General features: G+C 32.4%; 1 protein-coding gene across 4 annotated transcripts in view; it reads left to right on the top strand.

Annotated features, from left to right (window-relative positions):
• The first annotated feature begins 292 nt into the window (after positions 1-292).
• LOC133879675 (uncharacterized) overlaps positions 293-25,379 on the top strand; it is a 96,712-nt gene continuing 71,625 nt past the window's right edge. The window contains exons 1-7 of one of the 4 annotated variants that reach the window (XM_062318352.1): positions 293-399; positions 4,315-4,375; positions 10,664-10,793; positions 15,748-16,043; positions 16,136-16,681; positions 18,030-18,500; positions 18,584-18,736. In XM_062318352.1, the coding sequence (XP_062174336.1) occupies positions 15,755-16,043; positions 16,136-16,681; positions 18,030-18,500; positions 18,584-18,736 (1,459 nt within the window). In that variant the 5' untranslated portion in view covers positions 293-399; positions 4,315-4,375; positions 10,664-10,793; positions 15,748-15,754. Of the gene's footprint in view, positions 400-2,169; positions 2,460-4,314; positions 4,376-10,663; positions 10,794-15,747; positions 16,044-16,135; positions 16,682-18,029; positions 18,501-18,583; positions 18,737-25,379 lie in introns of those variants that run through there. The other 3 variants (XM_062318350.1, XM_062318353.1, XM_062318351.1) reach the window with 3 other exon arrangements.

Raw genomic sequence — 25,379 nt, 5'->3', positions numbered from 1 at the left:
CAATGGATATAACCCCGAGAAGATACCGCACCGACTCGATATCATACCGAGGTGTTATTACTCCGAGGCACAAATATCCGAGATACGTTCACTCCCTCTTGGCTGGGAGATCTCGGGATATTTTACACACCGTAACCTGGAATTTTAAGACCGAGACATCGTCATATCTCCGAGATGTCTTCGGACCTAAACGTCCTTCCCTTTACTGGATAGAACCATGCGGAACAAGTAGCCGAGACATAACTCCGAGATGTCATTGGATCCACGTGTCTCTAGGGTTGATTTTATCCCTAACACCTTCATTTAGACGAGCTTCTTACCCAGTCGTTTCTTCAAGTTGGTCTACACCGGTGAGCTTTAGGAGCCGTGGCTTTGGAAGACGATAGCCCGTCTAGCACTGTAAGTAGTTATCTCATGTTTTGCGTTTGCATTTATTTGTTTGCATCGAATCTGGCAGTGAGTGAGTTTGAGACGAAGAAACAGGATATCTGAATAACATATATATCCTTCTTATTGTTGTTTTTTTCTTTACGAGGTTGTCATGATCTTTAACTGAGCACGAAGATAATAATTGAAATGCTTTATCTACTAATTCTTATTAATTATGCCTTGGAATTTACAAAATTTACAATTTATTAAACGTTTAAAGGGTAAATGACTATTACCAAATTACTTTTAAATTACAATTATACTATTTTTTTAAAAATAAAAAATTGGGGAAAATAAATGAATAGTTTAGAAAATTTTCAACTATTTGCTAGGATTTAATACAAAATTCTAATGTAGGTGAGACCGTAAATTTTGTAAATTTAATTCATTAAATTGAGAATTTTTAAACTTTAAAAAATAATTGTAAAAGCTATAAAAGATTTTTTTTTTTTTTTTTTTAACGAAATATCTGAATATTTCGTTAATTAAAGATCACGAGCATAAAACTCTTACATTACAAAGTATAAAGCTATGCAAAATCATAACTACATGGTATAAGGTTACAGAGTCATATATACAAACAAAATTTCCTCCTTTTCCCATATTTGAATAGAAAAAAAAAAAAAAACCCATTAATTTGTAAAAGACTCGCCACGTGTTTGAACCGGTTTGTAAAATAAAAGTGGCTTCAAAACTTTGCTGGTTTGGTTTATTTGGAGCAAAGATGAAAATGCTGACATATTTACTAAACTTGTTGTATCTCACATGTTAATTTTTGTAAAGTTATCTTTATTAAAGCATTCCCAACAACTTTTTAATAGCCTATTTTTTTTTATACATATAAGAAAAATGTAAAAAGAAAAAATATACAAAAAACCACTAACAACATATACTTTATCAATTTCTTAAACATTCAGAATGCTACATTTCTATCAAATGTGTAATTCCCAAAAGAGCTTTCTTGTTCATTATTTTAATACAAAAAATTTCTCATCTCTTTGCCTTTTATTAGGGATTGTGTTGAAATTTTGTAAAAAATAAAAGGGTAGGTATGAACTTATATTTGTAAATAAAGAATATTTAATTGATATATGAACAAATAATGAAAGCTATGGTGAAGTGAACTTACATAGAAAAGTAAAAAATAGTTTTATTCCCTAAATTTAAGGAAAATTAGAAAAAAGATATTGTGAATGCTCTAATCGATTATCTGTATATCTCATTCTGCTCATTTATTTTCACTTTTTTCAAAAAATATCATCTTAAAAAATTTTAACTTTTTTAACTTTTTATATTATATAAATATTTTTTTATTATTATTATTTAAATAAAAAATTCACTACAATACAAATTTTTTTTTCTTTTTTTCATACAAATTGTCTTTACTTTGTATCATATGAATGACTTCTAACTACTAAAAAAAAAATTGAAGAGAACAATCTTTAAAAAAAATATATATATATATACAAATACACATCTCGCTGAAATGTTAATGTGTGTTTGGTAAATGAATTTTAAAAACAAAATATGATTTTGATTCTATTTTTTTAAAAAAATAAATAGTATTTTATTCAAACATTTTTTTTAAAAAATTAAATAAAAAAATTATATTTTATTCAATTTTTTTAAAAAAGTCAAAATTCGTAAACATAATAAAAATTTAAATATAATTTCAAAAACTCAACACACGACAGTTTTCACCATCAAAGGACAAAAAGAAACCGACCAGTGAAGGGAAAGAGGAAAAGGACAGACGTGCAATGATGAAGAGCAAAAAGAGAAAAAGAATAATGGAAGAAAGAGAAAATGATGATTGGAGTAGGAACAGCAACTTGCGCTGAATATTGACGAAGTAGTACTTCTCTTATTTCTGAGCTCTTACCCATTCGTTTCTTTAAGTTCGTCTACACCTGTGAGGTTTAGAGCGCTCACAATTACACAGTCGTTTCTTCAAGTTCGTCTACACGTACGGATGAGCTGTAGGAGCCGCGGTTTTGGAAGCTGATAGCCCGTCTACGGCGTCTAGCACTGTAAGTAGTTACCTCATCTTTTGCCTTTGCATTTATTTGTTTGCATCGAATCTGGCAGTGAGAAATGATTTGCAATAAAATTGTATTGTTTACTCAAAAGGAAGGAGGGGGAGTTAAAGGTCCCTCCATCATTTCTCCTGGCAGTGAGTGAGATGGAGACAGAGAAACAGCCGGATATCTAGCGGTCATATGCAAGATCTGAATAACGGGGTTGTTTGTCGAGGGACGGAACAATACCGAATAGTTTGGGTATTTTTCATATAATTATTTTTTTACTTTTTCATATTTTTTAATATCAATTAACATCAAAATATTATCATTTTTTTCATTTTTTATATCATATCAATAATTTTTTATTCACTACAATTAAAATTTTTTTTCACTTTTTTATACATTTTTTTAAATTTTATATCTTATCATCACTTTTTATTAATTCTAAAATTAATAACCCACTATTCTGTTCTGTATAGGTCTTTGCCAAACAAGTCCAACATATCCTGCTTAATGTTGTTTTTTCTTTACGAGCTTGTCATGATCTTTAGCCGAGCATGAAGATAATAATTGAAATGCTTTATCTAATAATTTTTACTTCCTATTTAATTATGCCTTGGAATTTATAAAATTTCCAATTTATTAAACCCTTAAAGGGTAAAATGATTGTTACTAAATTACTCTTAAATTATAATTATACTCTTTTTTTTTCTTTAATAAAAAATTGGGGAAAATAAATGGGTAGTTTAGGAATTTTTCACCTATTTGCTAGGATTTAATACAAAATTCTAATGGAGGTGAGACTATAAATTTTGTAAATTTAATACACTAAATTGAGAATTTTTAAACTTTAAAAAATAATTGTAAAAGCTATAAAAGATTTTTTTTTTTGAACGAAAGATCTGAGTATTTTATTAATTAAAGATCACGAGCATAAAACTCTTATATCACAAAGCATAAAATTTTGCAAAATCATAATCACATGCTATAAGGTTATAAAGTTATAGATACATACAATTATTTTTTACAATAAATTGTTATCTATATAACTTTCATTTTCTATTAACCCATGTACAAAAATAGTTAAAGAGCAGATCTGCTTCAAGTAGACTAAATCTAAGATAAAGGTAACCAAATATCGTAGAAAAATTTATTTAAACTAGCCGTAAGAGATAACCTCTCACATCAAACTATCTAGGTCGTGAGAGATAACTCTCACACTTGACTTGTCTACCGACCGCTTACCAAACTGTAACCGAACTATCCAGGCCGTGAGAGATGACTGTTTTATTTAGAAGCAATTTGAAAAAATTCCAAAACTCATTAATAAATTTGCTAAAAGATAAATCCAATTAATAAGTACAGGCATCTTGACTCTTACTTGACCTTCTTCCCCAATGGGAAAAAGACTCCTAATTTGCGACGATGTGTCTTAATTCCGCTCAAAGTCTTCGCTAAAGTATAAGTTTTAGTAGCTGTCGTAGGTGGCGTCTAGTATTGCTTCCACCAAGGCAGGGCGTTCGAAGAATATATAAAGAATTAGAGAGAAATTAAGCACATTTAATCTACTTTAGTCTATTGAATAGCTGCATGTGAGCAAGTTGCTTTTAATAATGACAAAGTAAAAATTTGCTACAACGTGCATGCCGTGGTTCGCTCAAGTCTGCTCTTAACAAGACTTTCAATTGCTACAACGTGCCGTGGTGCCAGCTTGGTCACGACCAAGTCTTGTTAAAATAGAAATTTTAGTTGTTGTTGTAGTCGGTGGCATGTGTTGCGTCCACCAAGGCGCGGCACTGGCGCCGTGGATATAGATATATCTCACCATTTCTTTAAATATTGAAGTTTGCCTATTAAAAACCAGATTGCAAAGTGGAACTCACGAGCTTCGGTTTGGGAAGACAGTCCGCGCGTCGTCTAAACCTGTAAGTAACTGCTTCATTTTTGCATCAATGTTTCCCTTTAAAGATTACTCAACCAACAATTATTGGATCCCATGAAAAGATTGTAGTAGTACATACTACGAAGTATTTAAATTAAAACTATTCAATTAAGTTTATTATTACAAGTATGCTTAAACTATATCGATATCAAATGTGATTAGTGTCATTTTCTTACACATCTCTTTTATAAATTAGTCACTAACTCTGTTCAACCCATATGTGGTCTCACAAATGGAATATCGGATTTGCATATCTCTTATAATACAAAATAAATGGGTAAAAAATTTCCTACAAATATATACTAAACTCCTTTTCTTTTTCTTTTTTTTTTTTGAGTAAATTAATAAACTCCTTTCTCATATTAAGGGATAGTAACGTAGTGGATTTACAAAATCACATACATCAAATTAAAAACATGCTAGAGAAAAGGTGGTACTATTTAATCGAATTAATATAGGCAAAATTATAACCTTAAAAATTGACTCTCCTGAATTATGTTGTTTGAAACCAATCTCGTCCTTGGACCCGAAAAATCCTGCACTTTTAACAACCTAGATCTATCTCTTGCGTTTTGTAAACTCTCTCCTCAAAAGAGGATTTCCATCACTACAAACCAAGTCGTACCATGAATATTCAATATTATCATGTTTTAAACTATATCATGGTGATTTTAGGACCAGTAAGAGAGTTGAGTATTTTTTCTTAATTTTTTATTTTTCACTAACAACCTAGATTTTGGGTTCTAAACGCTATGATGATTGTGTTCATATCACCCTCTCCTGCAGAGTGGATTCCACCTTGTGAAACCAACGGGTAAAAAAAAAAAAAAAAAAAAAAAAAAACAAATAAAAAAAACTGTAACACACCGGTTACTGATTTAGGGGTTTGAGACTGATTATGTAAGAAATGCGGATGACTTGATAAAATTGGACGAGAGAATCTGCTTGCATTTATACTGGAATATCTCGGTTACACCATTACAGTAACTAGAACTAGATGCTAAGCTAGAGACGCCATTACAGACTAGAATCTTGAGCTAATTGCTAAGCTAGTTGTTATCTTTGACAATACAATTCACTGGATATTTTCTGGATACCAATTACAAGCTAGATTGAACTATTTATAGAATAACCCACTGGGTGCCGTGAACAGCCCACTAGCCTTGACAGCGAGATTCAGCCCATTCAGTTAAAACTATCTAATAAATCTCACGTGACTGAGAATCCATTATTTGCCACGTCATCCACTTATGTAGCCATGTGACAAAAACCAATTTCTTCTTCTTATTGTTGTTGTTACTTTTCGAGGAAGCAGTATACATTATTTTCAATTCCACAGCATAAAGCAAAGTACTTTAGAGGATTGAGTGAGGTGAGACAGGGCTGTTTAGCAAACTCCTTCCCTTGGCCTCAATTTTCACTTAAAAAGTCAATGTCAAAACATTTCATTTTTTTTTTTAATTTTTTATATTACATCAATTATTTTTTATTACTACGAAGAAAAGAAAAACTCTACAAAACGTTTTACTTTTTCATACAAAAATTTCAAAAATTCTTTGTACTTATATTACGTCAATCACTTCTTACTTTAAAAAACAAAACCACTCAAAAACCTTTACGATAGACACTTTCTCTTTTTGGTAGTTATCATCTCCCATGACCATACTAGAGTGCACAAAGCAAGCTAACTTTCAACTAGCAAAATCATTTGGACAAAAATTTCATACAATCTGATTTGATACAAACCAATTTCTAATATTGACATGTCTCTTTTGCATGTGAAAAGCATATGTTGTTTTAATTGTATGTGCTTCTTACATGCGTTTTTAATAGCTTAAATGACGCATGTCACTTTTAGAGGCTCGTTGTATGAGTTTCCTACAAACTAGCTTTTAGGAAATTTGTGTTCAAATCGTTCCGCTTGATTATTTTGACGCAAGCCTACCTTTATTTATGGGATAAGTATACTTGCCCCCCTTTAACTAACTATCATTTTTTATTTACCCTCATGAACTGCATATGTGACACTTAGATACATCAAACTATCATTTTGTTAGAATTAAGCCACTCTATTAGGGTTGATACTTAGAGTGGAAGGACAAATCATATTTGAACCAAATTCTTTCAAAATTATCCTCATTTTGACCGTTGAAAAAACTAAATTTACTTATATTTTTAATCAATAAAGAAAGCCTTAAAAAAAGTGAAAATAGGGGGTGACTAAGGGTCTGAGAGATTATAGGGGTTCGGCCACCCAAAATAAGGTTCCTTCTTTTTTTTTTTAAATAATTTTTTAATATTTCATTATTTTTCTTTTAATTCGTTTCTTTAATTCTTTTTATTATTTTGTTTTTAAAGAAATGGGGGATATTATATGAATAATGACAGAAAAGTTGTCACATGTGTGACATGTGACAACTTTTCCACCCAAACAGACAGCAACCTTTAACAGAGTGGGTTATCTGCGACAAATTAGTAGTTTGATGTATTTAAGTGTTACAGTTGTCAGTTTGTGAGACTTTTTAACAAAGAAATGTTAGTCAAAGAAGCTAAAGTATATTTAACCCTTTATTTATTATAGGGAGATAGTGTTTTTCTAGCAAGGTGCAAATTTAATTAAATATCAGAAAGTTTAGTATTAAAATACCAATTCTCTGATGAGCATATTAAAAAATTAAGATAGTAAATAGTAATAGTAGTAATAATTATGGGAGCAAATGGTGGTGGTGGTGGTAATAACCCGGTGATGGTGATGATATGGTGTCATAGTAGTGAATTATGATGTTGGAGCTAATGGATGATGATAGGAGATGATGGTGGTGTTAATGCCATGGCGACTATGTAATGATGGTGGTAGTGATGAGGTGTAGGAGAAGTGTATAAAATATGTAGAAGAATTATTTCTCTATGCTTTATACTACATTTTTATTCTACAATGTAGAGACGTGGCAGTGCAAACCAAGATTTAGATTTTTTTTTAAAAAAAATACATTTTAGCCCCCCAAACTACCATTCATTTCTCAGATAGCCTCCCGAACTATCAAGGCTTGAATTGACCCCCCAACCTGTCAAAACCTTTGAAAATGCCATTTTTTGGTGAAATATGATCATAATACCCCTTCCATATGTCATTTTTTTATAAAAAATAATTAAAAATTAAAAAACTAAAAGAATCAGATTGCTTCGAGGCTTTGAGGCTTTGAGGCTTCGTGAATCAGATTGCTTAGACGCTTCTGAATCCAATATTCACACTGAACAATATTCACCAACAATAGTGAGGCTTGCTCTAGTACTATTTCACCAGCAAGTTTTTGCAAAGAGAGAACGATAGCTTGATGAGGTAAAAGTTAAAGCAAAAAAATCAAGAGAATTAATGTCTCCGACGCAAGCAAACTCCTAAAGAAAAAGAGGTTCTTGCTAGCTCCGAGAGGCAAGAATCCTGGCTCCCCTTTATTCTCCCGTTATATTCTCTATTTATTTTCTTTTGCCTCGGAATGTGAGTTAAGCTTAAGAACTGAAGGAAAGTCGTTTGAGTATTCGATTTTTGTGTATTTTTTTTGTATTGTTTTTGAAATTGTGAATATGAAAAAAAATATATTAAAATTATGTTTGGATAATTTAGAAAATAAAAAATAAAATTGGAATTATATGTTTAGAAATGTGAATTAAATTGAATATAATTGAGAAAAGTAAAAATAAAAATGAGAAAAAAAAAATAAAAACTTAAAATTGACAAAAAAAAAAAAGAAAAAGAAAAAATTAGGGTTGATTCGAAAACCACTGTCGAGGAGGTGGTTCAGCTACCCTTAAAACTTATAGGTGGTGGCCGAGCCACCCTTAGCCGTTGTCAAGCCACCTCGGATCTAAAAAACTCTCCAGGGTTGCTGAGCCATCCCTATTAGTTTCGAGGGTGGTTCAACCACTACCCCAAGGTGTTAGGGGTGGTTCAGCCACCCTTGGGTCCCTTTTTACTTTTTTTTTTTTTTTTTTTTTTTTGAGTTGAGTTAAAAAAATGAGTTTAGTTGAAAGATGTTAGAATATAAGAAAATTATAATATCTTTTTCATATATTTCATATTAGGTTAATATCGAAATATTTTCTATTTAAAGATTGATTGTAATAATTTTTTTTTGGATTTACCATGCATACCTATACTTACTCACTACCATATAAATAGGAACCTCGATATGTATCGTAAACAAAGAAAGTTAACGAGATCACAATATTGGCCTATAAGTGAACATAAGTGTTTAACACTGAACCATCCATAATTTTATTTTATTTTCATCTCTTTTACTTCTGCTTTTCTCTCCATATTTTATTATTATTCATGGAATTCATCAAAAGAAATTGAGTTGGGTGTAAAAAAACATTTGGTCTGCTTCAAACATAATTTTTTTTTAAAAAAAAAAAAAAGAAAAAAGAAAAAAAGTGTTAAAAACAAAACGCATCAAACAGGCGGGATTCGTGGTTGTGCCAAGCCTTGTTCCCCTATCGGGTAAAGTAGAAAAGAAAAAAAGAATTCTTTGGTCTCCGACGCAAGCAAAGTCCTAAAGAAAAAGTGATTCTTGCTAGCTGCGAGAGACAAGCATAATGGCTCCCCTTATTTTCCCTTGAAATATATATATATATATCAAGAGGATTAAATGAAATTTTGCTTATATACAATTTTCCGTTAGATAAATTGGGGAACCAACAAAGACAAAACTGAGAACGTATTGGAATTTATGCCTAGCATCTTGCCTATCTATAGGGAGAAGACATTGAAAGCTAATGACACTAAGACTTATAGATTACAAAAATTTCCACAAACGTGAATACTAATGATACAAATTAATAAAAAAAATAAATAAAAGAAAAGAAAAAAAGAAAAAAGAAAAAAAGAAAAAAAGCCTCCTTCCTAATTATTAGGAGTAATGTTAGAAGTCACTATTTTGCCACTCTTGTATCCCTCAAAAAATGATGTACCTTTTAAAATGATCATTGAAATTGTGATTGATCACTATTGAATTTTGCCCGAGTAGTGATTTTAAAGGCCACATTATTCTTGGAGGGACATAAGAGTAATAAAATAGTGACTTAGATCTATTTAGGGATGGTAACACAGTGGTATACATGCAGATGAGGTTATTTGCAATATTTGTAACTGCATCTGCAAAATGCAGATATCACTTTTAAATATCTGCATCTGCATTTGTGTTTGTATCTGCATCTGTATCATGTTTTTACGAACCGCATCTGTGCGGTTATTGTAGTTATTAAATGCGGTTATTATCCACTTCCTGCAAATTAGGTAATGAGCTTTTTGAGCATTATTTGTGTCTCTATTAGGGCCTATTTTAAACGATTTTAAAAATATTTTAGGTTGATTTTTAGTGTTTTGGGATTGTTTTAATATTTTTTTTAAGCCCTAATCTTTTGAAAATATATTGATTTCATGTTACTTTTGTCTTTTTGCCCAAATATTACACGATAAATGAACACATCCAACCAAACCAATGTAAACATAACCTATATTTAATTAAAAACAATGTCATTTTGGTATTAAACACCAAACCGACATCATTTTGGTGAACTTATTATATATATATATATAGTATGCAGATAATATTTTTGCTAACCGCATCTATATACGCATATGCAAATAGCGAATAATGGATAACAGATAGTTACGAATAATGGAAAGCAGATGCGAGTGAATATTAACAACCCGCATAGACACCATTATACGACAAACTTTATAAGAACCTAGCTAGCACATGGTTGGCTTCGGATGGGTCTCCCTTTCTTACGAAGCAACCCATGAATAATAATCCATGCCAAAAATAGAGGTGGGTCCGCCTATGCTTGGAGAATTTTCAACATGCATCCACGACCGGATGTTGTCGGACTCCGGCATCGACAGGATTTCGACAACCGATAATTGTTAAATTCTGACGATCGGATATCAAACATGCGTGTAAGGACGAAGAGTTTCATTTCGGAAAACGATTTACGATTTTAAAAATCGTAAATCGTTTTCCAAAAATTAAATAAACTTTTACGATCAAACTGAAAATGATTTTCGTTGATCATTATTTTCGCCCCTACCAAACACCGAAAAATGCCGAAATCATTTTCTAGAAATCATTTTACGCCGAAACAAACGGAGCATTAGAGTATTTGTATCTTGTATGTCAATTGAATGCTTTTTTCTAGTTTGTTCAACAACCCACAATAATTAATTAATTCAACTAAATGCTTTATTTATATTGCACAACCTTTTGTTCAGTAACTTACTCAGCTGAGTTTGGCAAAACCTTCACTTAGACGAGCTTCTTACCCAGTTGTTTCTTCAAGTTCGTCTACACCGGTGAGCTTTAGGAGCCGCGGTTTTGGAAGACGACAGCCCGTCTAGCACTGTAAGTAGTTTTGCATTTGCATTTATTTGTTTGCATCGAATCTGGCAGTGAGTGAGATTGAGACAGAGAAACGGGATATCTGAATAACATATATATCCTACTTAATGTTGCCTTTTCTTTACGAGGTTGTCATGATCTTTAACTGAGCATGAAGATATTAATTGAAATGCTTTATCTAATAAATTCTTACTTCCTAATTAATTATGCCTTGGAATTTACAAAATTTACAGTTTATTAAACGCTTAAAAGGGTAAAATGATTATTACCAAATAACTTTTAAATTACAATTATACGCTTTTTTTTTAATAAAAAATTGTGGAAAATAGATGGGTAGTTTAAGAATTTTTCACCTATTTGCTAGGATTTAATACAAAATTCTAGTGAAAGTGAAACTGTAAATTTTGTAAATTTAATACACTAAATTGAGAATTTTTAAACTTCAAAAAATAATTCCAAAAGCTATAAAAAGATTTTTTTTTTTTTTTTGAACGAAAGATCTGAGTATTTCATTTAGGGATGTAAATAAACCAGTCCGTTCAACAACTCGCTCGATACCCACTCGGTGTAGCCTGATTCGAACTCAAGCTCGATACTATAGAAACTCGATCGTTACTGTAGAAACCCGCTCGATTAGTAAATGATACATACCCAACTCGCTCGACAAAACTCAATAAGGACTAGCGAGCTCTGCTCGTTTACAGCTCGACCGGGTCACTCGGCTGGCTCATTAGTCCGACTCGTTAGCTCGTTCATATCTTACATATATATTAGTAAGTATAGTCTAATATATATAGTATTACATATTAATTATAATACTTTGATAACAATATTTAGTTTGTTAAATTAACATATTAAGTTATTAATAATTAGTATATAACAATATAACAATATTAAATAGTTAGAACATATACAAACACATATATCACATCACACATGGTTAACAATAGTTATATATTATACTTATATTATAGTTACTTAATTATATAGAATATATTAGACTTACTATTTGTTCACATTATACATATACCATAGTTTATACTCTCTAGTTATATATAATAACATATTGTTAATTTGTTACTTATAAACTATAGTTATGTACTATATTTTATAATATATCTTATATAGTTACATATTATATATTTATGTTATTAATAAATGCATAGAGGTTGTTCATAAACTTGGATTTAAATTCTGCTTTGATCACTCATTGAAAAATTTAATAGTCTACATCGACTTCTAGTTGAGCCGAGCTTGTCGAGTAACCCGGCTCGACTTGAATGTCATTTTCAACGAACTCAAGCTTGAGCTCGAACTTACCCGAGTTTTAATCGAGTCGAGCTTGAATATCTAATTTATAGCTCGGCTTGAATTTAAGTTCGACTATTTAGGCTTGACTCATAAACGAGCTAGTCTTGAAATCTTTAAACTCGACTTGGCTCGGCTCGGCTCGATTACATCCCTAATTTCATTAATCAAATATTACAAGTATAAAACTCTTACATAACAAAGCATAAAGTTCTGTAAAATCATAGCCACATGCTATGAGGTTACAAAGTCATATATACAAACAAAATTTTTACAATAAAGTGTTATCTATAACTTTCATCTTATGTTAACTCATGTACAGAAATAGTTAAATAGCAGATCTGCCCTGAGTAGATTAGATTTAAGACAATGGTAGTCAAATATCCTAGAAAAATTTATTTAAACCGGCCGTAAGAAATAACCCCACATACGGAAGTATCTAGGCCATGAGAGATAAACTCCCACACTGAATTATCTAGACCGTGAGAGATAACCCTTACACCTAACTAACCCTCACACCTGACTAACTTTCATCCCATAGATCGTTCATGAGAGCAGATTTATGGAGAATAAAACTCTTATTCAAAGCAAAAACACAACCAGCAAATAGCAGCAGTGGCCATAGAGGAGATGATTAGCACAACATGGAAGTAGATGGACGGATGTATAACGAAGATGTCAAAATTGTTGATTTGGTCAGAGAACACCTACAAACAAAAGAAAAAAATCAAAATGGGAGGGGGATGGTAGGGAGCGGGAAGTAGAAAGGGAAAGAGAGATGAGGAGGGAACAAATCAACTTCCTCCTTCTTTTAGATCTGTTTTCTGATAATTTTTTCTCTAGAGCCAAACGATGGAAAGAAAAAATATGTTGCTAATGAAAATTGGATGTCTTACACAACCAAAAGCTATAAAAGTTAAAAGAGAGTTGAAGTGATAAATGCCGAACATAACAGAGGTAGTTCCGATTCCGCCCATGTTTGGGGACGTAGGCAAGGAGAATTTTCAACATGGCACCAGGTGACCATAAATTATTCACTGCATGGTGCATCGATCATTCAAGAAAAAATAAATAAATTATAAAAAGACTGCCCATTATTTATTGGACACTTATTGTTTGGGTGTTCACTTTTTTGAAATCTAAATTTAACTATAATTTACTGCACGGATTTTGAGGTAAAATAAAATTGAAAAAAATGTTTGAATGGTTTGACTTCCTGATAATAAAATTAGAAAAAATTTGATAAAATCTAATTTTTTATTGAAAAATTGCGAATACTAATAAAATTTGTTTTTGAAAAACAATTAATGCACCCAAACAAACATTTATAATTTAAAAAGCGACATGTAAAAAGAACATGTAATTAAAAAAATACATGTTTCTCATATGTAAAAGACACATGTCAATATTAAAAGTTGGTTGGTAAAAAATTTCCTACAAATATATAATAAACTCCTTTCCTTTTCCTTTTTTTTTTTTTTTTTTTTTTTTTTAAGTGAAATACTAAACTCCTTTCTCATATTAAGGGGTGGTAATGTAGCGGCAAAATCACTTGCATCAAATTAAAAGCATGTGAGAGAAAATGTAGTATTTAATCGAATTAATGTAAGCAAAATTACAACCTTAGAATCTGACTCTCCTGAATTATGTTGTTTGAATTAGAGGTATACAAGCGGGACGGTTATTAACCGGTAACCGCCAACAACCGCTAACCGGAGAAACCGGAAAACCAAAAAACCGAAAATAACCGCAATCAGATAACTGGATACCCAATTGCGGTTACCGGTTATAGCATTTTAAAAAAGTGATTAATAACCGGGTAACTTGTAACCGGTTTATATATATATATATATATATATATATATATATATATATATATATATATATATATATATATATATATATATATATATATATTACAACAACGTGTATTCTTCGTAGCAAAATTAACGGAGGTTAGTTAGTTGGCCTGTGGCATTGATGGGGATTGAGCTGAAATGAACATAAGCCAACCACACAACAGGTACGGTGCACAAATATGAATATTCTAGTCGAGAAATCACGTAATAAAACTTTCACTATAGAAACAGAGAAATGGTCATGGGAGAAGTACCTTGCGGTAGTGAAAATTCCCTTTGACAGAAATGAGAGCTGCTCGGCAGAGCTGATTGCACCCAGCCACCCATGGATCAAAATGCAAGTCAGGAGCCGTTCGGAGGATCAAGAAGTACTGTACATGATTTTATTGTAATCAATTTTATTTATGTTGAATGAACGGTGATAGTAGTATTTAGTATTTAGCATTGAATATTGAATGGCCAAATATTAGATAAAAAAAAAAAAAAAATCCTAAAAAGGATATATTCAACAGTATATTAAAACCGGTTATTCGGTTAATAACTCGATTATAATAACCGGATAACCGGCGGTTGGTAAAAACCGCAAGCGGTAGACCGGTTGTGGTTGCAGTTATGACCAAATAACCACAACTACAGCCGATTGTACACTCCTAATTTGAACCCAATCTCGTCCTTAGACCCGAAGAAAGTCCTGCCCTTTTAACAACCTAGATCTATCTCTCGCGTTTTGTAAACCCTCTCTTCGAAGGAGGATTTCCATCGCTACAAACCAAGTCATACCATGAATATTCAATATTATCAGGTTTTAAACTGTATCATTGTGAATTTAGGATCGGTAAGAGAGTGGAGTATTCTTTATTTCTTTATTTTTTAATTTAATTTTTTTTTTTGGGTGCAAGCATCAATTCATGCTATTTAGTTAAAGACCCACTTATGCGTCAATTATTTTTTAATTGAAAAATGACACATGACAGGGGTATTGCGGGCATAGTTCACCAAAAGGGGTCTTTTTCAAAAATTTTGGTAATTTGTGGGGCCAAAGTCCAAGTCTTTGTAGTTTGAGAGGCTATCTGAAGAATGACTGGTAGTTTGAAAGGTTAAATTATAATTTTTATTTTTTTATTTTTTTAACAATGTTAAGACTGATTTAATTTTTTTTTAGAATTATCATGCACGTCAAGATTGTGAAATAGTTATGAGATAAAAATGTAATATGTAGCATTTTTGTTCTATTGGTATATCCTGAAGTACCTCATTCAAAGATAACCTAACTTTTTTGCACTAAGAAAGAATGGTTAAGTTGGCAAAAATAATAAGCCCTTTTGGTTCCAGAAGGACATAATAATATTGTTATGGACTCATAACTCCATTAATGCATCAAACAATTTGAAATGAGAAGGAACAGGACAATGCTACTAATGTTCACAAGCAGGACTTCTAATTCCAGTTCACGTTCTTGTGAATCTTGTGTTCTTCATTTGATTTGGTTACCGAATAGAAAAGCTCTTTATTTGTTTGTAAACGGCCTTTATTTCAGCCATTGAGAAGCAGCTGACTTTTCTTTTTTTCCTCTTTCGCCCATACAGATATATATTGAGTAACTGTGTATTTCGGTTGTTGGTTTTTCCCAACAAATATTTTATTAATCAGGAAAAAAAATAAGAATTACCCAATGATTAAACATCAGTTAATGGTCTGTAAGAAAAGTAGGAAAGTCCGTCAAGGAATTCATATTATTACTTTTATTGTCTTTAATTTATGCTCCTAACCCTATTTGGATATACTCACAGATTAAACATGGAGATAAAGGGTGGCTTGAGTGCAGGTGTTCTTCAAGTTCTTGACAAAGATAATTACGTGGCTTGGAGTGTTCAAGTAAAGACCTATTTGATGGCTCGTGATCTCTGGGATACAGTTGAAGCAACCACTGAACCTCCTAAGCAAGAAGATGATGAAGCGGCTTTCAAGGCTTGGAGTGAGAAGAATTCCACGGCTTTACATGTGCTCAAGGTTTCATGTGGACAGCATGCATTGGCTATGATTATGGAGATTAATTCTGCTAAAATTGCATGGAATACTTTGGCAGGTCTTTATTTCTTTCTTTCTCTATCTCTCTCTCTTTCTCCCAATTTGATAAATGCACATACATGGTTAAACAAAGGTTGCTATTGTGTGCAGTTGTTCTTCAAGTTCTTGAGAAAGATAATTATGTGACTTGGACTGTTCGGGTTAAAACCTATTTGATGGCCCACGATCTTTGGGACGTAATTGAAGCAACCACGGAACCTCCAAGTCTTGAAGATGATGAGGCTGCTTTTAAGGCTTGGAGTATGAAGAATTCCACAGCCTTAAATGTAATCCAAATTTCATGCGGACCGGACACATTTTCCAACATTATTCAGATTAGTTCTGCAAAAATCGCTTGGGATACATTGACAAAAATGTTTCTTCGAGTTCTTGAAAAAAATAATTATGAAGATTGGAGTGTTCAAATAAAAACCTATTTGATGGCCCATGATCTTTGGGAGATAATTGAAGCAACCACCGAACCTCCAAGGCAAGAAGATGATGAAGCCGCTTTTAAGGATTGGAGGAATAAGAATTTCATGGCCTTAAATGTAATCCAATTTTCATGTGGACCAGACACAAGTTCTGAGATTATTCATATTACTTTGGCGAAAATCGCTTGGGATACGTTGGCAAAAAAGTATGCCGTGCCTACAGGTGCTGACTCAAGTCCCCCCTCTCTCTTTCAACCATGCAAATACTCAAAATAGTCTGCACGTTTTCTTGTGATTTCAATTTCGCCATCAAATTTTCAATTTCAATAATTAGATTTTTAAGTTTTACTTTAATTTTAAATATGTCCATTTCGTCAACTGATTTTTGAATTAATTGACAGTGTGCCATGTCATACCACTAAATTGAGGAAACTTAGTTGTTTAGATTTGAGAAGTTATGTGTCAATTGCACATTTCACTAGTTAAATCTAGCCAAATTAAAATAATTTAAAAAAGAAAAAAGAAAAAAAGAAGAGTGGTGGCTTTGAGCTATTTCTCCCCTCACATATATTTAGGGAAAAATACATATATCCCCCTCAAACTACCACTCAATTGTCAATGTATCCCTAAAACTACCAAAAACTGTCAATATCCCCCCTAAGACCAACAAAAAGACAAAAATGTCCCTATAAATTAAAGAAAAACTAAAACTTAAAACTTAAAAAAATAAAAATAAAAAACTAAAAAAATTATAAATATCTTATTAAAGAAGGTGTTGTAACCTAATGACAGTTCCTTTTATCATTCAAAGTTTTGGTTCACTATGAGTATTACTTATTCTTTTCCAGTTCTGTTATTTAATCTAGTTAACTTGGGCACTTTTATTATTTTTGAAAAATCATTAGTTCAATAATTTCGTATTGGTTTTATTGCAGGGTATATAGTAAACTATCTAACCAAAAATTATTGATCTGCACCTGATTTTTTCAATTCAACCATCAATTAGGGTGATATGATAACTATGTAAAAAATCCAGTACGTTGTGGATGGTGCATATAATATATATATACACAAACACACACACACACACGAGAAGGAGATATTAATTAATTAAATAACATCTTGCTTTTTAATAAGATTTTTCCTTCCAAAATAGGCCTATATGGTTGGAAACAATATAGGCCTGGTTCATCATTGCAACTTGCAAATCTGATACAGGGTTGTTGATTTTGTGTGGTCTGTTTGTGTGTTGTTGCTCTGCCGTGTTTTCTTGTGCATAGCAGTGTTTTCTGTTGCTTTGTTTACTGCTGTTTTGCAGTTAGTTGTTTAGTTGTGATCTGATGTTGTCATAACTAGGGGATTGTCCCTACGTAGGTGGCTTGGTCCAGTTTTATACTGGAGAGTTTGTACACTTGTGTTTGAGCTTTATAAAGGATCTAATTCATCCAAAAAATAAAAAAGAAGTTTAAAATTCTGAAATTTAAAATCAAAAGAAAAGAACATCCCATATATATATAGTTGGCAACTTGGCATGTTGATGTAGAATGCCTTCAAAAAACTTTACTTTGCAGGCAGCGGCGAAAATGAGGCCTTAATAGAGGCTCTGAAAAGTGGTAATTGGAACACTGCAGAGGAGTTCCTTAAACGCCAGCCCGATGCTAGGAGTGCAAAAATCACATCTGTGGGTGAGACGGCTCTTTCCTTTGCTGTTGCAGCTGGGCATGAGCATATAGTGGAGAAGTTAGTGGATGTAATGTCTGTAGAAGAATTGGCAATACCAGATATCTATGGTAACACAGCTCTGGTTGTTGCACTTAATGCTGGAAACTACAGGATGGCAGCGTGCATGCTTAGAAAGAACAACAACTTGGTCAGCATTGAAGATGAGGATAAAAGAATTCCAGTTATTCAGGCTATTGAAAATGGGGATATAGAATTGACTCGCTATCTCTATTCTCTGACTCCGCTGGAAGATCTGACGAAAGAAAATGGCGCCAATGGCGCTACACTTTGTATCCTTGCTATATATAGCAGAAGTTTAGGTAAGAACCAACTCTTCTGATGATTTGAAATCTTTGCAAGAACTCTTGGCCTAACTTTTCTGTACGCTGGCACCAAACAACAGATATTGCTTTGGATTTAATTCAGAAGCGTCCACAATTGGCTCTTGCTCTAGACAAAGAGGATCGGTCCCCTTTATACGCTTTGGCCGAAAGCCCTAACGCATTCCTGAGTGGAGATGGGCTCATGTTTTGGAAACGATGGATCTACAAATACTGTTAGTACCAATCTCTTTTCTCTTTGCTTCTCATCAAATGATTCATCTCATTCCTTGGTCCTTTTCCCACCTTCTTAATTTTTAAAATTTCCATTTGACACTTGCTCCATAATGAAAAAAAGGATCAAGAAATGGTGTATAGAAAATAACAATAATAATTAATTCGCATCTAAAATGATAATTTCATATTTTCATACATAGAAAAGAACATAATACCAAATCTAACACAACACACATAAAAACATAGGGTGTATTTGATAAATGTTTTTTTTATGTGAGTTTTGTTTTAGAATAGTAATAAGAAATAATTGATGTGATATAAAATATAAATAATGTTTGAAAAAGTGAAAAAAATAATTTTTTTTTTTATTTTTATTTTTTTATTTGAATTGTATTAGAACAGTTTTCGATATAGTGTTAACGACACTTTCTACTTTTTTATTTTATTTTTATGTTCTTCATGCTACCATGATCACTACAAACCAACAACTAAAATTTAGAGACCTTTCCAGAAATCTCACTTCAATGTCTAAGTCAATCTCCGAGATAAAAGTATGCTCAATGAACAAGAATTTAGTATGCCATTCATACATGGTATAAGGGCCTATTTATAAGTTAAAGAGGTGGGGGTAAACACGGATTAGGGTTTCTACTCCAACTTAACCTAATAGCGTCGTTAGAGTCTGATTTGGACTTGGATTCCTTACCAAACCTGAATTGTGATTCTTTCCCAACTCGTCCTCTAGTATGATTCCAATCTCGGATCTTCATGGATTAGATTTGGACCGAGAGTCCTATCCCAACTCAATTGGGAGTAGAGTTGTTGATCGAATTCTTCAAAGAGTTCTAATTGGACCCAGATGGTGACTTCTACCCGAATTCAACTTAGAGTAGGGTAGAGTAGGGTTCTAATCCGAATTTCTTGGGATGAGACTGATACCTGAGTTCCCGGGATATGCTTGTCTCAATCCTTGACTAGATAAGTTGAATCTCGGTCCTGAGATGTCTGTGTAATGCCCCGCCTTTTACAAAAATGCATAAGTAATTATATCTAATAAACCACGTGACATTACTACATCATAGATGATAAAATCTTGTAGCGAAATATATTTTTTTCTTAAAAGACCTAGGAATATAACACATTGAGCTTACTGAAATACCTCTAGACATTCATAGAAATTATTTCGTTTTCTTTACGCTAATTACATCGAAATATGTCTCACAAATGACATGCAAACATACATGGAAAACCTATTAAACACAAGCATTCCTCTAAACATGTTACATAGTAAAAAAAAATGCAAACACCAACGACTACAAAGAAATACAACTAGCTACATAAACGTTAGCCTGAAATCTTTAAAACTAGCAAAAGTAATCCTTCCGTTTGTCTCCTTAACCTGAATCAATAAATATGTGATTATGGATATTACCACAATCTCATACTGTAATTGTGCGAGTCATCTGATTCAATATTATGATGCTTACTAATTTATTTAAAAGAACACAATGCAATGATATGATAACAATTTTATATGCAAAGTCTTATATATTTAATTTCGTTCACTTGTTCCAGGACCATTAAATCTCTGTTTGTCTTAGCGGCTTTTTATTGGAGCACCAACTCCATACCATGTTATATCAGGTTTCTGTACTAGTAGTCATGGCTTACCTATATACATTGGTCACCAACAACAAACCAAATACAATGACCGCCACAACCACTAGTTTAGTAGCCACCACTACCTAGTACATTGGCCGCTACAACAAGCCAACTTTTACTTATTAATGTTTCAATATAGGCCTCAACAACAAACTTGGTCCATTGGTCGCCACAACAAACTTGTTAATAATTTAATTATTAATCCCAACAGAAAAATATGCAAAATTAATTCACATGCATACAATTAAATAAACCTGTAAACATAATATTATGGAACCGACATCACTCTTAGAAAGTATTTTATATTTACAGTTCTTTTTGTGCAATCTCTTAGCCCATTCTCTGCAATAAATACATACATGTACATAGGATATTAACATCATCACTCATGAATCCTAATTATATTCACATAGACCCAATTATCGTTTTATTTAAAAAAATCAGTCATATCTATCATTATGAGTTTAAGAAACTTAACATGATAAACAAGTTTTTAATTTTAAAGGCACTCAACATAATAAATATGTTTAAACCTCGCATATTAACCTCTAATAATAAACACCCACATACTTTCTATAAATTACCAAAACCCATAATCAATTTGGTCATTAATTTACTGAGACAGTGAATACTAAGATTTCACCTAAAATTAAATATTAAAGGTTAACACAACAAATCCCAAACTAATATTAATCGGAACCCAAATATCCATTTGGCAACAATTGAACTAAACATCACACGGCCAGATATTACACATAACCGAAACAAGGGGAAATAACCAACATAGGAAATACTCGGCCAATCTCTTTCAAAAAAAAAGAAAAAAAAGAAAAGGAAATACTCGGCTAATCACCACAAATTCGGTCTCAAAATTCAACCCAAATTATCAATAATTGAACCTAAACCATACTGCCAACAAAAGGAATAATTCAGCCTCAAAACATATCGCCATCGGCCGAAACCACAACAATCGGTCGAACCCACAAAGCAGGAGACACTGCCGACACACACACACTCACATTCAATCCGTCGAACACCATCAAAACTCCATACAATTTTCATCAAACTTCAAAACCACACAATCGATAGCCAAAACATTCAATCAGCCATAAATTACATCAAATCAAACTAAATCATAGGAATTATTTACCTTGAGGATTTTCTCAGAAAATCCATCTCGAAAAACCACCAAATCAGTAACGGAGGTCCTCTACAAAAATTGCCGGAAATCGTGTCTTGCCCACCGGAAATTGGTCACCGGCGACGACCCACTGGCGACCGTTCCTTCCTCTCACCGGGTCTCTGCTCAGATCACCGGAATCACCTCAGGTTTCTCTCGGGTCTCCACAGTTTTCTCTCTCGGGTCTCCAGCTCTCACTCTCTCTGGTTTTACCTTCTCCATCGGTCTCTCGGGTTGTGGCTTTCTCTCATAATCTCCGGCTCACAATCGGCCTCTCCTAGTCTTTCTCCCCTCTCCCGATCTTTCTCTGTATCTCCCTCATTCTCCTTCTCGATCGAACTGTGCGTGTAAGAGAGAAGACAAGAAGAACAGGGAGAGAAGGAAGAATCTAGAAAGGAAAAAGAAGAAAAGAAAAGGAGAAGAGGAAGCCGCGTGAGAGGTTGCGTAATTTGCGGAAGGGAGGGGAGTTGATTTTATAGAAGAGGAAGCTAGCAGATATTTTTCTCCCGACTTGTTGGCTAAGTTTCCTACAACTTATGAGTTAAGTTTAATCTAAATATGTGAACATAATTTCTACACCAGGTCTTTTTCATTTTAATTCATTAAAGTTACAATTTAAATCGGTTTGAAGTCTAGTTTGTTTTATAAATAATATTATTTGCTTAAAAATATTATTATACTCATAATATTATTATACCAAATAATATTATGCACAATAATAAATATTACATTACCGGAGATAAATATTATAATATTAACATTATTATAATACCAATTGAATTTATAATATTACTATACTAATAATATTACACTAATTAATTAGTGAATATTCGAGTGTGTCTATTTAATTATTCATCAATATTAGTAGAGCCTAACTATTTATAAAATCCTGATTCATAAAATAATAAAACTAATGAATATATATATATACTTTTGCCTTAGATCTTAAATTTCAATTTAAGACGTTATATTTTATGTCTTAAAATCTAGGGCGCTACATCCCTCCCCCTTAACGAAATTTAGTCCTCAAAATTCGTAAAGTATGCTACTCATAAAATTTACACTAAATGACGATTTAGATTTCTAAATTCTAAATCAAGCGACTCAGATTTTAAACCCAGCACCTAGTCGCTAAACATAGGTTACTCTAACTGTTACCACTTAAAAATGTTTTAAGTAAAGAAAATGATGTAATAAAATAATGCATATTTTCTTTCTATCATCTCGTCATAGAACCTTAACTTACATGATCATCTGACTTTCACCATCTACACCATTTCCATTTCTCTGCTTTCATGTAAAGATATACTTTCTATTTGAGTCCTCACTACATTGTACGTTCATGATGCTACATGATTAGATCGTCATTTTGTCAAAATATACCTCAAGTAAATATACTGAAATTTTATCTTATCTTTTATTATTGAAATTTCATCTTATGTTATTGGAATTCCACCTTCCAATCCTAGAAGAATAATCTTATTCATGACCTAACGCCTTGATTAAAAGATTGTCCATAATTATCTTTAAGTTTTGTATGGGTTAGAATTTCCTTCCATTTAGAAATCCTTATCATTAATTTGGGTCTACCATTCCTATTCCTCGAGTAAGTAGTAGTCCTTAATTCCTCGGATCTCAAAATTGTAAATCATGCCATTCATACTAGTTCACACTAAGCAAGAAATTCCAAATCAAGACATTATTTACCTCAATCATCCTCGAGTTTGTCAGAATGCGGCTTAGTGGGAGACTGAGACAATTTCCTCCTCTTCAATCCAATAATTAAGTTCATCTCAAAATTATAAACCTATCATCAAATCTCAATCTTTGGTTGATATCATAGAATTAATATTTAATCATTTAAAAACCTCGAACTCAGCCAATTATAAAAATCAACTAGTAGATTCTCAATTAAAACTTGTTAATTTATCATAACAAATTGTCTAAAATAATTTCACGGAATCCTTAATTCATTTGGCTAAGACCCATAATCATAACTTAACAACCAAAGCAACTTAAATTCATCACCAAAGCTAATTATCAATTCAATTTCCTAACAATTAATCCTATAAGCCAAAATTCATATTAGAATTTATCATAACTAAAACTAAAGGGAATAGATTATAGAAATCTTAACCTTAATAGTTGAAATCTAACTTTACTTAAAAAGGCGACGTAATTGTTAAGCATACTTGACTTAATGGAAATCATTCCTAGCATCAATTTGGTTACATATTTCATTTGAGATTACCTTTTCTAGGACGAGGCTTATGTTCTTATCAACATCGTTCTCTTTGTTATCGTTGTTCAATTGTGGCAGAATACGATTAGTCAATTGATCAAACAATCACTCAAACATTAGTGATAAGAATAATCAATCAACATAAGTCAATACATGAAATCTATGATCTTACTATTTCTTATGACTTAAGACTTAAAGCAAATCAATTTCAATTACTTCATGCTACAGATTCCAATCTATATCTCAATATATAAATTCTCAGATCTCCATGTTTCCTTAAATGATCAATTCTTGGTTACCATAGAATTTCTGTCAAAATTCTAATTAGTAAATCCATTACCTATACAACCTCAAAATCCATTGATCAAATTATTTTTTCTGTGTGTCATGAATATTACCTTATTAGGTCCTAGTAATGTAAAACCAAAATACCTGAATGATCATTAGTACATACCTCAAATATGTTTCCTCAATCACATTTAATTAATCCTATCAAAGAGGTGTAAGGAAATGATATTTTTCCATGTTTCAAGATCTTATTGAAAAATATTAAAGACTCCTAAATTAACCACAAGCATGCATGCAACCAAATATGTAAAACAGTAAAGAGATAAACATAGATATTTTGTGACGAAGAGGAAACTCTTTGAACCAAAGACAAAAACCACTCCAGAGCAGTCAAAACCAGGAAATCAACTGATAGAAGAAATATCTAGTTACAAGACAGTCGTACTCACAATACCTTTACAGTAGTTACCTTGAACTCTAACAAGTACCTATACTAGAATGGCTCTCTCCTAGACCCGTCTGGAGAGTTTGTCAATTGATCCCTTTAATTAGAGCTCTTCTCTAGTTTGTCTTCAAACGGTTGAACGATTACAATACAAACAACTCTAAGAGAATTAGTACATATAACAATTTCTGCCAAAAAACTTTTCTCCTAGCACACGGGAATTTTATTCAAAATTTATACATAAACACAGCCTAGAAGCCTTTTTTAAATAGCCTTCAGAAATCCTAATTCTACACAAATTCTGACTTCCATAGGCGGCGTCCGGACAAGCAACTGCGACTTCATGAAATACTGAAGCGCATTTGGACCTCAAGTCCTAGCTCCCAAACAGTTGCATAAAAAGGCTCATCTGTTCGCAATCTTCACTTCTACATCCAGACTTCTCTAAAAACATGAGCCTACTGACCTTCGGGTCCAATGGGCCGTCTAGACTTCTCTAAGAACAAGAACATGTTGTGCAAGCCGTCTACTAATTTCGTTCGGACAGGAATTGGACACTGACCTTCTGAGCTAGGCGTTCGGACTCTTTTATCTGGCCATCCGGATGGGCTGTAGGCTAGGGAAAAACCAAATTTATGAGCTGTAAAGTCTCCAAAATCTTTCATTCACCAAAACCTTTACTTCTTAGTGAAATTCAGTGTAGAAATTGCCTTGTTCAGCCCTTTCTATTCTTGAATAATTATTCTGCACTAAATCTTTTGCTAATCTTCTGGAAATATGGTGTCCCTCATATGGAAGTATTTTTGTCAACAAAATGCAGTCAAT

The sequence above is a fragment of the Alnus glutinosa genome, chromosome 10 (genome assembly GCF_958979055.1).
Source record: "Alnus glutinosa chromosome 10, dhAlnGlut1.1, whole genome shotgun sequence".
NCBI classification, from domain to species: Eukaryota; Viridiplantae; Streptophyta; class Magnoliopsida; order Fagales; family Betulaceae; genus Alnus; species Alnus glutinosa.
The sequence above is the reverse complement of the archived record's forward strand: the minus strand, read 5'-3'. Positions and strand labels throughout refer to the sequence as shown.